At 41.9% G+C, this 15,834-nt stretch overlaps 1 protein-coding gene across 2 annotated transcripts in view; it reads right to left on the bottom strand.

Moving 5' to 3' along the window:
* LOC147024076 (C-Maf-inducing protein-like) overlaps positions 1 to 15,834 on the bottom strand; it is a 140,358-nt gene that overhangs the window by 97,805 nt on the left and 26,719 nt on the right. For both annotated transcript variants that reach the window (XR_015060526.1, XM_085890266.1), the window contains exon 4: positions 146 to 307. Coding sequence is in view for 1 of the 2 variants with exons in the window: in XM_085890266.1 (XP_085746392.1) it covers positions 146 to 307 (162 nt within the window). In the remaining variant the exon portion in view is untranslated. The remainder of the gene's footprint in view (positions 1 to 145; positions 308 to 15,834) is intronic.

The raw sequence follows: 15,834 nt of genomic DNA, 5'->3' as shown, positions 1-15,834 counted from the left end.
CGCGCACACACTCACATACACACACACACTTCTTTACCGATGTAAGTAGCTGCAGAACCTTGATCAAGATACATTTAAAAGGCACCCGAACAACACCTGATGTGGAGGTGCGAGCAAGGTACACTTGGAAAGAGAACAAACAAACCTTGAGCAGTAGATTGGAGATGATGGTGAGTGGAGTGTGATTAATGGCATCGTCATGTAGCGAGGCCGTGAGCGTCACCTTAACCAGCACCTGCACTTTGCGCAGCACATCTGGATATGAACACGTACCTGAGAGCAAACCTCGGTACTCGGACATCCGACGCTGGGGGATGACAAAGTGGGATGAGGGACGGAGGCAGAGGAGACAAAAGAAACTGCATAATCATGCATGTACTGGTGGCAGATGTACGTGTACTTCTTCGGTGCGGATATAGTACGTGCATGCATACAGCTACAGCTTTGTTATCCACTTTGTGATGTCAGCATAATGCTCATGTAAGGCCGGTGGGGCCGACAAGGCATCGAACCGAGGTGGGTAATGGAGTGGTGTGAATAGCTCGCTTCATTTGAATGAGAAAAAACGTCACACCGGCAAGCCAAACACGGGCGAGGTGGTGTGAATACATTTCAAACAGTGTTATAACCAATAATCTGCTGTGGCGAACCACCAGCTATTTTTAACCCATCACCATGACAACCTCATCATCACCACGGCAACCTCCATCACTGCACCAAGTACCTACAGGTGGACTCCTCTGCAAAATCTCATCGTGTTCGGTGACCTTTGGCTTGAGCACAAGCATTAACTTGAGATTTTACAGCAAGTTGAACAAACTGCAGCGATCTCACTGATCGTTACCACATCGCTGTTCAAAAACTCCTCCATTTTGCTTCTGTATACAATGTTGAAGTGTTATTATAAAACGTTTCAATCACAATGGCAATCAATTTCTCCACATATAATGAAGAAAAACGTTTTCACAAACTATAGTTATAACCACTTTACCGTTTCCAATATCAGCTGTTATAGCATTTGATTTTCCAAGTGGATGCATGTAGGGATTGGTATGAACACCACCTTCTGGTTGTGACTTCACTACTGTGACACTATTGTGACACTACCGTGACTACCGATTGATATAAATGTCAGTCTTCACCGACAGCCTTATTCTGGTTACCCTTGCCAGAGGAGAGGGTATTGCATTTGGGTCCGTTTGTTTGTTTGTTTGTTTGTCCGTTTGTTAGTTGGAACATGGAAGATTTTTCAAGAATATTGGTCAGTCGATTTTGTTCTTCTGTCTATCTGTCTGTTTGTCTGCCCATTTATCGCCTACAGGTCACAATTTTAAACCGATCTTCACGAAACTTCATCACATGGTAGAGTTTGTCATAAGGAAGAAGGCTATTGTTTTTGAGGTCAAAAGGTCAACATAGGCCAAAGGTCAACAACTTTGGTGGAATTTCTAAAATCCTCAATTTTCATCTGATTGACAAATTTGAAGATGATTTGCACATCAAGTCACTGAATTCAACCACCGATTATTTTTGAGGTCAACATAGGCCAAAAGGTCAACATCGGTCGAATTTATAAAATCCTCAACTTTCATTTGATTCACTTGAAATTTTAAGAGGATTTATATTTCAGGTCACTGAATTCAACCACCAATTATTTTGGAGGTTCACACAGGCCAAAGGTCAACAACATATGCGAGATTTCTAAAATCCTCAATTTTCATCTGATTGACTTGAAATTTGAAGAGGATTTACATTTCAGGTCAATGAATTCAACCAGCCAATTATTTATGAGGTCAACATGGACCAAAAGGACAACATAGGCCCAAGGTCAACAACTTAGGTGAGATTTCGAAAATCCTCAATTTTCATCCCATTGACTTGAAATTTGAAGAGAATTTATATTTCAGGTCAGGTCACTGAATTCAACCAGCCAATTATTTTGGAGGTCCACATAGTCCAAAAGGTCAACATAGGCCCAAGGTCAACAACTAAGGTGGTATTTCTAAAATCCTCAATTTTCATCTCATTGACTTAACTTGAAATTTGAAGAGGATTTGCATATCAGGACACAGATTCAATCACCTATTATTTACATGGTCAACAAAGGCCAAAAGGACAACATAGGCTGACTTTCTAAAATTGTCAATTTTCATCCGATTGACTTGAAAATTGAACAGCAGTTGCTCATTTGGTCAATTAATTAAACCAGCCAATTATTTTGGAGGTCCACATAGTCCAAAAGGTCAACATAGGCCCAAGGTCAACAACTAAGGTGGTATTTCTGAAATCCTCAATTTTCATCCCATTGACTTGAAATTTGAAGTGGATTTGCATATCAGGTCACTTAATTCAACCACCATTTATTGTTGAGGTCAAATTTGTTTTATGGTTTTTGCAAGTCACATGCGATGCACGACATCTTTTTCTTATTTGTTTGTCAATCGCCTACAGGTCACAATTTTAAACTGATCGTTATGAAACTTCACCAAGTTGTTTAGGTAGTCTCAACTGAGAAGCCTGTTGATTTTGAGGTCAAAGGTCATCTTGAGGTCAAATTTCTACAATCGTCATTTTTCATCCGATCCATGAGAAATTTGAACAGGATTTTCATAACAGCTTATTGAATTCAACCACCAATTTTTTTTTTTTTAGATCAACATTGGCCAAAAGCATTTGCATATTATGTCACTGAATTGGGAAAGCAACAATGTGAGGTCAAAAGGTCAAAGGTCTACTCGAAGTGAAACTTCTAAAACCATCAATATTTATCTAAAAAATAATTAAGTTTTTATCCGATTGAATTGAAAATTAAACAGCAATTGAACAGTTCATCACTGAGTTGGGATAAAAACAACTCTTTTTGAGATCAAAATGTCAAAGGTCAACACAAGAGCAAACTTATAAAATCATCAATTTTCAACTGAAAAATCGTCAATTTACATCCTATTAACCTGAAGGTTAAACAGCAATTGCATAGTCCATCACTGAATTGGGAAAACTATTTTTGAGGTCAAAGGTCAACTCAAGGTCAAACTTCTGAAATCAAATTTCATCTGAAAAATCGTCAATTTTCATCCGATTAAACTGAAAATTAAGCAGCAATTGCATAGTTCATCACTGAATTTGGAAACCAACTATTTATAGGTCAAAAAGTCAAAGGTCAACTCAAGGACAAACTTCAAAATCATCAATTTCAATCTGAATAATAATGAATTTTCATCTGATTAAGATCTGAGCTTTGGTTAAGATTGTCAATTTTAATCTTAATGAAATGGACAATTTGATGCATCCATGGAAACGTTTGGAGAGGGGGTGGATTTTGCAAGTATCGTGCTCTGCACGATGTCTTTTCTTGATTGTTTGTCCGCACAGAACACGAGTGTTTTTCTCTGCAACCACTTGTTGGATTGACATTAAAAATATTTTTTTTTACCAAAGGAGCGACTACTCATGTAGAATGCTTTAATCATTATGATGATGTCAGAGGTCACCTATTGTAGTAGCCATTTTGGAAAAAAGAGGAAAAAATTTAGACCTCTCTATCTCTGAAACCGCACCAAGGAAAAACTTGAAACTTGGCACATGGCAAGTACTCCACATGGGGAACAAGTGTCATTTTTATGATGTCATAGGTTCCTTTTTTATGCCATCATAATTGCATATGTAGAATGCTACATCCAATCAGTATGAAAAAAAAATTTGAGGGTCATCCAGGAATAAATTGGTCCACAGAAAAAATTGATGACATCATCAATCATGTGATTCGGCAGCCATATTGGTTTTTTTTGGTGTTTTTTTATTAGACCTTCAAAAATGTTCTTCTCTGAAACGGCTAAACAGTTCAAGGCAAAACTTTACAGGTATGACCACCTTTCAATGCGGAACACAATGTCACACCTATGACATCATAGGTCAGATGGTTTGGCTTCCATATTGGATTTATCCTAAAACCTATAAAAATATAACAATCTTCTTCTCCAGAACAGCTGGACAGATCGAGGGAAAACTTCACACAAATGTTCCCCAAGCCTTGCTGATACCAGTGTGTTCATGAATAATTGATAGGTCACATGGTCTGGCAGCCAAACTGGATTAAGCGAGAATCTTAAAAAAAAATCTTTCTCTTGAACCACTTCATTGATCGAAACTTCACATTTATGATCTTGTAGTGTTGGTGAATACAAGTTTTACATTTCAACCTGATCAGGCACATTGTCTGGCAGCCAGAATTATTTACTTTTTTGATCTGGGTTATTTTTGATGTTTTTTGGTGGGGGGCTGTGCCTGGATGGGTTTGAGGGTAGAGGAGTAGCAGCTGAAACCCGAATCCTATCCAGGTTCCTCCTGATTACTTCCTCTTTGCTTTTTTCTTGTTTGGGTTCCTTCTGATTGCTCCAATGCAGGACAATTGGATTTGAATTGAATATATTTTAATCCCATTCTGAATTCAATTGAATAATAATAAACGTCATGGATCAGGGTCAAGTGTCTGTTTAAAGTGAGTTTTGCATTAAAGTGGGACGTCTTGGAACTCGGCCATGACTGCCAGCAGTGATAAAGTGGCAGTTCTAGTTATGTCTCTTATCAATTACGTAATACACCAGTATACAAACACCACACAAAATGACACACACACACACACACACACACACCACCACCACAAAACAGGTCCTGGTGAGAGTCTGCAATCTCTGATTGCTCTTTTTCTTGTTGTCTATGATGTCCTTGAGACAAGTGGTCCATGCGTGCTGGTACTCTTTTAACCTCCCCCCCCTCAAATGTATTCAAGTAGTTCGAGGGCGAAGACCATCATCACACCTTTTCTTTAACTGCTATGATGAGGAAACGGAATGGGAAGTAGCTTTTGAGAAATGTCTAATGCACATCACAAGCCAATTAGCAACTATTTATGATCCTGGGATATTTATTGATGCCAGGCAGACATTTTACAGCTGCATGTATGTCAACAAGTGCAATAAAACAGATATCTTATCGAAATGTAATCCATCATCATTGCCTCGACCGTGTAATATTAACATCAAGTGACAAAGTCTGCTTGGTGTTGTGATCACACAATTTACAAAACCCCAGGTACAAATTCCATGTAATGTGTTCATTTGTTCAGTCTCCTGCCATCCAGGTTTAAAGCCCTCCTGCCATAATCATTATTATTACAATGATATCTCTTGACGTCTTTATTAACTCACATAAAAGTAGAATGATATATTGTTACATTTGTGGGAGTGGAGGAGGGGAGGGGGGAGTCAGCGACTTGATTAAGTCCTTGACGTCATCCAGACAATGTGTAGGTGAGACATTTTATGCTTGTACTAGTGGAGCATGCTTGAAGACTGCGAGGACATAGTGGGGTGTACCCTACGTGCAGACATAATAAATATAAGCTTTGTATATTTTATGAAGTGGATTGTGAAAAACAATATGTTTGATGAAGTGGAATTGTGCTTCCATTCCGCAAGCAACTAATTGAATCAAGTAAATCAAGAAATTGAAGAGAATGAGCTCTTCATTTAACATTTAAAATGTTTAGTAATTACAAAGATTAGGTTTTCATCCCTGCTTGTTTGTCTTTTTGTTTGTCTGTGATAAGGATATCTCAAAGGGTTATGGATGGATTCGGACAAAACTTGGTGGACAGGTTGGGTGTGTGACAAGGAAGAAATGATTCGATTTTGATGAAGATCCACTTCCGAATATTGGAATATTCAAAGTGATTCTTCATCATTGAGAAATAGGGCCAAAGACAATATATAGCAGGATATGTCAAATTGCTATGAACAGATTCAGACAAAACTTGGTGAAATAGTTGGGTATGTGACAATAAAGTCATAATAAGTGATAGAAAGTTCTGGATTGACAGAATACAACAGTCATATAGATTATAAGGACCGGCCTATCAGTGGGATCCCAATGGTAAACTGTTCAGCTCAACCGAGTGGTTGGAGCTGTTAATGTAAAAAGATCAAATGTTATAAAAATCAAATTGTTTTTTTACATTATAATGGGTTGCTCGGCAATACTAAAAGACAGATTTCTGATTTCAAATCGAAGATAACTGTTAAGTGATGGATCTGGAACTTATCAAACAAGTCAAAAAGAAACATTGATTCTCAGATTCTTGTAGCTGTTCCCATGTTGTACAAAGTGAACAACAGAACAATCGGAGTTGCGGTGTACTTTTTATTGGGTGCCAACATGTTAGAACTTGTCCATCATGAACTTTGTTCCATTTACTTGTCAAACCAATAGCACGAGAGTAGGCTTGGTTTCATTTTTAATCTGATTTTGAACCAATCATTTTGCCTGACATGACTATGGGTCGAGAGCACGTCTCTCTCGTGGGATGAGGGGACGAAGAAAGGGCTTTTACTTCTGGCAGCTCGCCATTTTACACCATCGTTTTACTTCTGGCCTGGCGGCTCGCCATTTTACAATGTCGTGTAAATGATTCACGGACTTGAGTTTCACTGTAGTTTCGCTGGAGTGCACTAGAGTTCACTGGAGTTAAACCACATTTGCAGCGCTATCTTCAGTGGCGCCATTCCTCTCTTGAAAAATGGAGCTTCGTACCACGCACCGTGTTGCGACTCGCTATCTCCCGTAGATTTTCACTCCTTTAACTGTGGGACTTCTATCATTGTACCCCTTTTGGGAAGCAGCTTATTCCCATGGGCACCGGACATTTCGATGAAACTGTACGACGCCGTCGTCGTTTTTCGTGCTTCTTATTGAAGTCGTGACTGTATTCACATCACTCAAGCTGAACGGCTCATGAGACACCACTCAGACCGGAGAAAAAAAAAAGATGGTTGTATTCCGTGAGCTGACATGAAAATCCTGTTCAAATTTCAAGTCAATCGGATAAAAATTGACAATTTCAACATTTGGCCTATGTTGACCTATTGGCCTACGTCAACCTCGCTTCCGCCATCAAAGGAACGGTGCCTACAATCTCCAAAAGTTTCAGAATGACTGGCTGAGCAGTTTGGGCTGGAAGTGAGCAGACAGACAAACAAGCAAATAAATAAATAAATGAAAAATCAACCATAGAGTGACACTTGACAAAAGACAACAAAGTACAACGGCACTCGGTGGAGCACATGCCTCCACCAGGCTGAACAGTTTATGTTTTGTATTCCACCGATGGGCTGAATCTGAACGAGAATCTAATCGGCTTGTTCTTGTCACCTCACCAACTCATCCACCTAGTTTTGTTATGACTCGTCCACAACTTTTTGAGATATCATGATATATATATATATATATATATATGTATATATATATATATATATATATATATATATATATATATATATATATATATATATATATATATATATATATACATATATTTATAGTTTTTCACCCTATCTCTCAATTTTATAAATGAGGCCTATGTTGGCCTTTTGACCTTAAAAATAATTGGTTGTTTAATTATTCGTCCCGAATTGCAAATCCTGTTCAAATTTCAAGTCAATCGGATGAGAATTGAGGATTTTAGATATCGCACCAAAGTTGTTGACCTTGGGCTAATGTGGAGCTTTTGGCATATGCTGACCTCAAAAATAATTTATTGGTGGTTGAATTCAGTGACCTAATATGCAAATCCGATTCAAATTTCGAGTCACTCGGAGGAAAATTGAGGATTTTAGAAATTTGACAGAGTTGTTGACTTTTGGCCAATGGTGACCTTTTGACCTCAAAAACAACAGGCTTCTTGCTTATGACAAACTCTATCTAGCATGTGGTGAAGTTTCGTGAAGACGGATTTAAAATTGTGACCTGCAGGCGATTGACATACAAACAAACAGACAGACAGACAGACAGAATAATGCACAACACCAACCAATATATTTGAAAAATCTTCGATTTTTCACAAGTAGTGAAAAAATATAGGGCCAATACCCCTGGGTGCTCACCTGGACCTGAAGGTGGTGGTCAAGTTTCATCGAAATTGTGCATGTAGTTTCAGAGAAGAAAGCAAGTACCTATTGGGGGGGGGGGGCATGGACAACCCCCAGAGACCCTCTTTTGGGCACGAATTTTTTTTTATGTCATGAACAAACTTTGGTACATTCACGGTGATGAACGTTGTGGTGGAGTTGGATTGAAATTGTTTGTGTAGTTTCAGAGAAGTTCCAAGTTTTTGTGGATGGACGGTCAACCCCACCTGCTAATCACTCGTAGAGTGGCACTTGGCAAAATTGAACGCCACTCGGTCAGGTGCTGGACCGTTTACACTTTGTATCCCATTGATTGGTCAGATCTGAATCCGGACGTTAACCAAAATCGAATCGACTTGTACTTGTCACCTAACCAACTCCTCCAGCTGGTTTTGTCAAAACTCGTCCACAACTTTTTGAGATCGCATGCTATATATCGTTTGTGGCCCCATCTCTCAATAGTGAACTACCACTTAAAAAAAATTCTCATATCCGTATCCGGAATGGGATCTTCACCAAAATTAAGCATTGCTGTCTTTGGCTGGTCATCTAAATACTCAAAAAATTTCCAGTACGATTTCTTGAAAACTGTGGCAAAAAAATTGTGCGACAAGCAGATACTGCAGACCAACAGACTTGGCAAAAAAAAAAAATTGCCAAGTAACAAACTTATGGAACAAATCAAATACCCTCTCCTCTGCCGAGGGTAAATATGGTTTTCATGCCCTCCGGTAGAGTACTTGTGTCGTAGCTGTTAAGAGATACAGCAATAATCAGTCAAGGCAGCAATTTGTTAATTTACAGGGTGCTGGCGATAACTCGCACGATCTTCATTCAGGTAGGGCGCCGTGGGGTCTTCAACATCCACCAACTAATGCTTTCACACAGGACGCCAAGTTTAACGTCTATCCGAAAGACGGCGCACACATTGATACTTCGCCCTGTTTACGGAACACCAGGTTGATGTTTTATAGCTGAGTCAGGATTCTGACCCAGGCTAGGCAGCTCAGAGACCAGTGCACAAACCCCTGGGCTATCCTGGCAACCTTCAATCATCATATTGCGTTGTTATTAAACTACTGTTACACACATAAAAAGGATTGTTAGGACCTTTAGGACAAAGCGCGGTATCAGAAGGTATGCTTGGGGCAGCAAAGAAGTGTAGAAGACCCATAATTAGACTTGAGGATGTCCAGAATCACTGCTTGATACTCATACTTATGACTCTTGATTCATCATATTCTCAAATCAACACAAAGGAATGTGTTAAAATAACACACAAATAACGGGCCAAAGCAATCTCTCAATCCCTACCCACAATCTTTTCTACCCAAATCAACACTGTCTAACCGAACACTATCTAACCCAACAGAATAAGGAAGGAAATGTATCATGTTCTTGTGAATGCTCGATGGACTGCAGTCTCAAATACACGAGAATCCAAAAAGTGCTGAGTTCAGCTGTACAGACAATGACCTCGTAATAGCTCTAATAGGGTTACGCTTATCATGAAGGAATGGCACGTCTCAATTTCATCGTAACAAGCGACTTGAGGGGGGAGAAACAGCACTTCACAGAAGTACAGGAATCATACTTTGAGTTGAGGACTCATCTTGCACCACGACCTGAAATCACGGGCTATGTCGAATCAGACTGGAGTAACCTTCGCACACCGATAACAGACTCAGCCAAAGATGCATTTGGCGTAAGAGAGCATAAACTATCAGAAAGGATCCTCGAGGAGACTCTTGCTCAGATAGAGGAATTCAGGAAAGCCAGGCTCTGCGAACAACCGAACTACAAAGAGAGAAATGCAAAGCTGTTCACCGAGACAAAGAAGCGTTTCTCAGAAAACAAGCAGAGCGAGCTGAACAGGCTGCGGCAACTGGGAACACCTGGCTTACATTTGGTGTTATTGTAAAGAAGCTCCAGGTAAAGCATTTCTGACCGGTCTCTCACTCAATCAAGAATGCAATGTAGCTGGGTCCCTACTCACCGATACTACATACATCTCCACTCCAGAGATGGCAGGAGCATAGTTCTCAACTTCTCTCTTCTATTTCCATCAATCTACCGGAGGAAACGATAGTCTTTGCGAGAGCATCTCAAGCAGATGATGACAAATTCACAGATCCCCCCACACCGGCGGAAGTAGAAAGGGTGACTCATACGATGAACAATGGGAAAGGTTGATGGAGGTGGCAGAGTCAGAGGATATTTTAATCTCAGCCTTAAAGAACTCAACCTGATGATGAACCCAACACTCTTACTTGCAGTTGCTGTTCTGTCCCTCTTATGTGTCTCTCTGTGTCTCCGGTTTATCCATTACTGTCTGTGGCTATCATGTCCATCCTCTTCGACCCTAGGCCACCCATCCATCCATCAATTGGGACCATACTCTGTGCAGAGCATTGGTGCTGCCAAATCAGTCTCCTTGGCTATTGGACACAATCCTGGATGGGTCTCCACTCCAACACAGGATACCAGAAAGCTGGCACTCATTTTGCCAATCTCGGAAGGATGACAGGCAGAGTCAACCCCACCTGGTATTAATTAAACAGCTGAGTGTGATTTGAACTCAGGATCCTAGGATCCCAAGCCCACCACCCGAACCATTCAGCCAACACCAGGCATCTCGGACATGGTACACTGAATGATGTGGACAGGCAGTCGCGGTCAAGCAGCTTGCTTTCTAAACATGGAAAGCTAACGTAGACTATGAGCAACATTAGTTCACTCAGTAAGGCTTACACCAGGTGTTTCCATAATTCGGAAAGCCAGGAAACATCATTTTAGTATTTCAAGGCTGAACCCCTGGAACCCGTATCCTTCCACAAAGTATTGGTGGTGTTTTGTGAAGTACATCTCTGGTTTATGCTTCCTCTCTATCCCCCGACTCACCTCAAACAGCCTCACCACACACTCCGCTCAAAACAAGGCAGAATGTCTCAACTCAGTGCCTCCGAATATCTTGCACCAAACCCATCCTGCTGTGTCCACACCTTATCCCATGTTACCCAATGTTTTCTCAACTCTACATCGTTCACACCCAACAAGTTCTGTCCACCCTCGACTCTTCATCAGAGACAAGTCCAGATGGCATCATTTCCCATGGTGTTGAACAGGAATGTTCTCAAAACCTGCTCTGATGCCCTCGCTTCTCCTTCATTTGCTCTCTTCAACCTGTCCATCTACCTTGGCCACCTCCCATCTCCCTGGAAGTGTCTACTGACATCACTCCCATTCATACGAAGGGTGCAAAACCAGATCCTATCAACTACTGGTTCGTCAGATTACTTTCTATTTCAAGTGTTAACTCTTCGTTGGAGTACGGAGTACCACTGCTCTGACGAATATCTAATTTATGCCGTGGGGCAGTCCGCTCCTATCGTTTCATTTTGTTCCGTGGAAGAGGTGTGCCTTGTCTAACTGAGAATATGGATAAAATGGTATTTTCTGCTGTGTGTAAAGTTATCGACGTGAGCAAAGCCTGTAGCAAAGTAAAGTTCTCCATGCCGTAGCAGCTAATTACTACCACTGCTCCCTCTTAATTAGGTATTGCATGATACTATTTGAACTGGTGTCACACCACCATGTTTTCATGGGTCAGATGACCTATTTAGCCAAAACTAGCTGATTGTCATGTCTTAATTAGTCATTTTCTGAAGATGATCCTTTGAAAAGGCTTTGATTTGTGGAACGCGATGTGTAGTTCGCAGTACCGCAGGAGCATCTCCGTACCTGTGTGAACAGTATCAAAGCAGATGATAATGTTTATCTGTCTTTTAATGATGAAGTAGCTAATTAATGTGGTGACTTAGCCCAAATTAGTATGATGTTGGCATTCCATTCATGTGAAGTCAACAGGTGATTGCATCAATCTGGGCAATCTACGTCTATTGATGTGGAAAAGGAAGCCTTGTCAAAGTCGAAATAAATTACTACTTACACGAACAATTTGATCACTTGCTCTGTTTGAAGTATCCAATTGCATCCTTTGTAACATCCACACTGATCAGTGCACGACCATGATACTTCCTTCAGTGTACGACAGCTCTACGCCCTATTGTCATGACTCATGTCGTACATCTGTATCAATATTTGAGGCAGATACAGCCTCGTAAAAACGAAGGAAATTCTCGAAGATCACTATTTTTCTGAATGATTCCCCTTATTGAAGTTTTGATAATTTTTACAATGAAGCGTCTGCAAGGTCAATAGTTCTGATTTGTGAGCTACTGTATGTTGCTGTATGTGATGTCCCCTGGAGAGTTGAAGCATGGAGCTGCATATTTGAGGAGCTATATCAAAATAATAATAATACAACCATTCCTTTTGTGCCAATCAAGGCACATCAGGCTACCAAGGTAGTTTCATTGGCTGGGAGTACAGTCCTGGACAGGTCGCCACTCTGCCGCAGGTTACCCCGAATGGAAATTATACCAGTACACTGGTACTCATTTCACCAACCTCAGAAGGATGACAGGCTGAGTCAACACACTTAGTGTTAATTCAAGAGCTGACAGGGGCTCAAATTCAGGACCCTAAGGTTCCAAGCCAGCCACCTTAATCACTAAGTCAACACCAGGCTTTGAGGAGCTTTAGGGGCATGAAAATGGTAAAAAAATGGCAAAAAGTCACCTTTCCGATCCTGGTGCCCAACATTGACTGCTCACTGTGTTTTACTGGGCCAAGATATCATGGAGAACATTTTCCCCACACTCCACCATATATATTTGTCTACCAGCAGCCAAAAGTTCAAGTCGCACCTATTCATCGGAGCGAAAAGTGTTTTCGAGCCACATTTCATCGGACTGCCCACGGCCTAATTCCCGAAACATCCGCTTCTCCGTGCTTCCCCTGATAGTGAGCATACATCGATCAATGTTCTGTTAATTACATCCAAACCTCGGGATAGTTGTCAAGTGGTTTAAGGATAGTCGTCCCAGGCTTTAGTACTGAAGGACAAATCTCAATTGGCACGATGGATGATCTCTTCATTTAATTTCTTCCATTACCGTGCAGGAAACGTGTTGGATGAAGAAGCTCGTTATTCCACACGGTTCCATGTCATGTTGTCAACAGTTTGTCAGTATTTTGTACCATTTTGACCCTGAGTTCCAGTATCCTGGAAGAATTTTTTTTAAAAAAACAAAGCTGACTGCACAGTTCACCTCTTTTATTCATCGCTTCTCTCATACGTATATGGAACCACCTTACAAAGGCCGTTCTTTCCCACTCTTCTCTGCAGAGCATCAAGCAGACAATGCACCATGAGCTCATGTCATCCCCCATCTTTACCCATGATCTTTATTACTCCCCATCAATCCTTCCAATCCCAACCCTATTACTTGCTGATTTCAATGTTTCATATATATATATATATATATATATATATATATATATATATATATATATATATATATATATATATATATATATATATATCTCCATTTCCTGTTCATTTATTCCATCCCTGTTTGTGGCCAATTCTTGTCCTAATATCCCATTGTCAGTTCAAACTTGCTCTTCCATGAACATCATTCTTCAAAAGAAAAATACACTCTTTTGACTTTGGCAGTTTCCCTCTGTACCACAAAGAACCTTATGCTCCAAGGTGAGTGCAAATTGGATGGAGGGTTGCATGTCTCACATGAGTCCCAGTGATAAAATCATTAAATAACGGCTTTTTGTGGTCAGTAAAGAAATGGCAAAGGGTGGAGGAGGTCCTTGTGAGGCAACAGCCATCCGTATCTGGAGCCCAACTGTGTCTGTGGACATCCTCCTGCAGTTGGGTACCTCTTTCTTGGAGGATGGTGGCAGGATTTTCACTCTGGCCACCGTAAAACACTTCATTCCACAAAACAAACAAAACACGCAAAGAAAACTGAAAACCCACTCCATGGGAGTACCAGCTGTGTAATTGCCCATCGCAGGGCAGCTCAGCAGATGATGTGATGAGGGCAAAGCCTCCGGGTCCTCCATCCTTTGATGACAGGAGGAAAAGCATGGGGTAACTTTCCAGAGTCGGATTGTGGTGGTGAGTGTCCAGGTGGTGCTGAGGCATCATCCACCAGAAGGCGGTCTCCTTGGGTTAACCTGAGGCGGTCCCTTTGGGTAGGTGCCTGGAATGTCCTATCCCAAAGAGAGGATTATCACCTGTCACTGCTATTATCTGTTCCAGCGCATGGACATTGGTGTTGGAGCACTCTCTGAGGTTCGGAGCCTGGACAGTGGTGAGATCATGGTGGGTAGTTACACCTACTAGTAGTCTGGTCACTCTGATGGTTACCATACCCAAGGGGTTGCTGTCGCTGTGTCCATTAGCTTACTCCCATAATAATTCAGGTAACACCACTCAACGAGCGTATTATGTGACTGAGGTTTCGTCACTCCTTGGGTGTCATTTCCCTGGTCTCTGTCTATGCTCCGACTGAGGCGAGTGATCTCACCATGAAGGACGCATTGTATACCGCGCTCGAGTCTGTGGTTTATCAGTGTCACAGGTGAGAGACTCTTCCAATCTTGGGGGATTTCAATGCATTGACTGTCACTGATAGGGATGGTTATGACACATATGTTGGTCCCAATGCATTTGGGTGCTTTGGGAGATCCTGAAGAGTTGTGGAGTGCCTTCAAGACCACCATCCTTGGTGTTGCCGGTGGATGTTTTGGGGGTCCATGGCAGGTGGCTCCTCCCCTCTGGAGAAGGGGTGAATAAGTGTTTGGGGTGTTCTCTCTGGTGCCAAGAACGTCAAGGTCACCTGTTCACCTTGTAAAGGTCGCGTTGCCTGGTCGCCTTGTCAGCCTCATCGCCTGGTCATCTCGTCTGGCCTGCCGACGTTCTGTCTGATCCACCTTCACGCTGGTTGGCATCCATCATTGCACTGTGTTGAGGGGTCGAGTCCTGCCGAACCGGATAATCGAAAACCGCACGAGGCGGAGAGGTGCGAGACAGGTTCTCCCCTTCGGCTCACCTTCCCTCCCGAGCTGAAGGGCCGAATAAAGGCTGCGGCCATCATTTCTTTTTGGGTGTGTGCGTGTGTGTCTGTGGGCCCAGTCTATAAGTAGCAATTGTTTAAGTGCCTTGTACATTATTTGCATTCCATTTCTTATAGTCGGATAACTCTGCTCTTTGTGTGTTCCCTTCCCCCCGCTCCCCATTATAAATAAATCCCCTGTTAAATGTATCAGCTCGTTTCTGTGTTTTCTTCATTGGTTCAGCACAGTGCGTGTTGGTGGATTAAAAAGGCCGTTGCTGCTGTAGTTGTGCATTTGGACCGAGGGACCTCGGTAACCATCCGTTCAGGTTACGCACGGGTCGAGCACGGTAATGGCTCGTCCCGTTCGAGCTCCGTCGAGGGTGTGAATTCCTCGGTAGCTCGCCACGTGGGCCTCTAGGTATTTTGAAGATTGGCAAATAACCCTGTCCCACGCGGTTGAATTATTGACGATTCACGGTCCTGTAAGGGACCCACACCTTCGGAGTTATCAGAGAGGTACGATCCAGATTCCGGGTGTTCGGTGGAGCCGACTCTACTGCTCCATCTAGCGGTCGTGCTCGCCGCCGATACCCGGCCCACAACAATATTTTTGCAGGCAATTAAAAGAAAGGTCTCCTTAATTTCATGGTGATTTTCACGTGATTAAGAATCTTTTGCACCAAGTTGGAGTAATTCAGGTCCATTGTTTTGAACTAATCAGAAATCGCTGATGTAAATGGGAGGGGGATGGTTTGCATGTGGAATGAAAATGGGGGAGGGAAGGCTTGAAGAGCAAAGTGGGAAGGGTCGTGAGAAGTTATGGGCTTTGAAAGGCAAAGAGCGAGTGACCGGCTACGGAGCGGTAGCTGGAGTTAAATAAGGGTAAACAG

Source organism: Eptatretus burgeri, chromosome 7, assembly GCF_056783735.1.
Source record: "Eptatretus burgeri isolate ZD-2024b chromosome 7, Ebu_testis_v1, whole genome shotgun sequence".
Lineage (NCBI taxonomy): Eukaryota > Metazoa > Chordata > Myxini > Myxiniformes > Myxinidae > Eptatretus > Eptatretus burgeri.
This window is presented reverse-complemented; position numbering and strand designations above follow the sequence as displayed.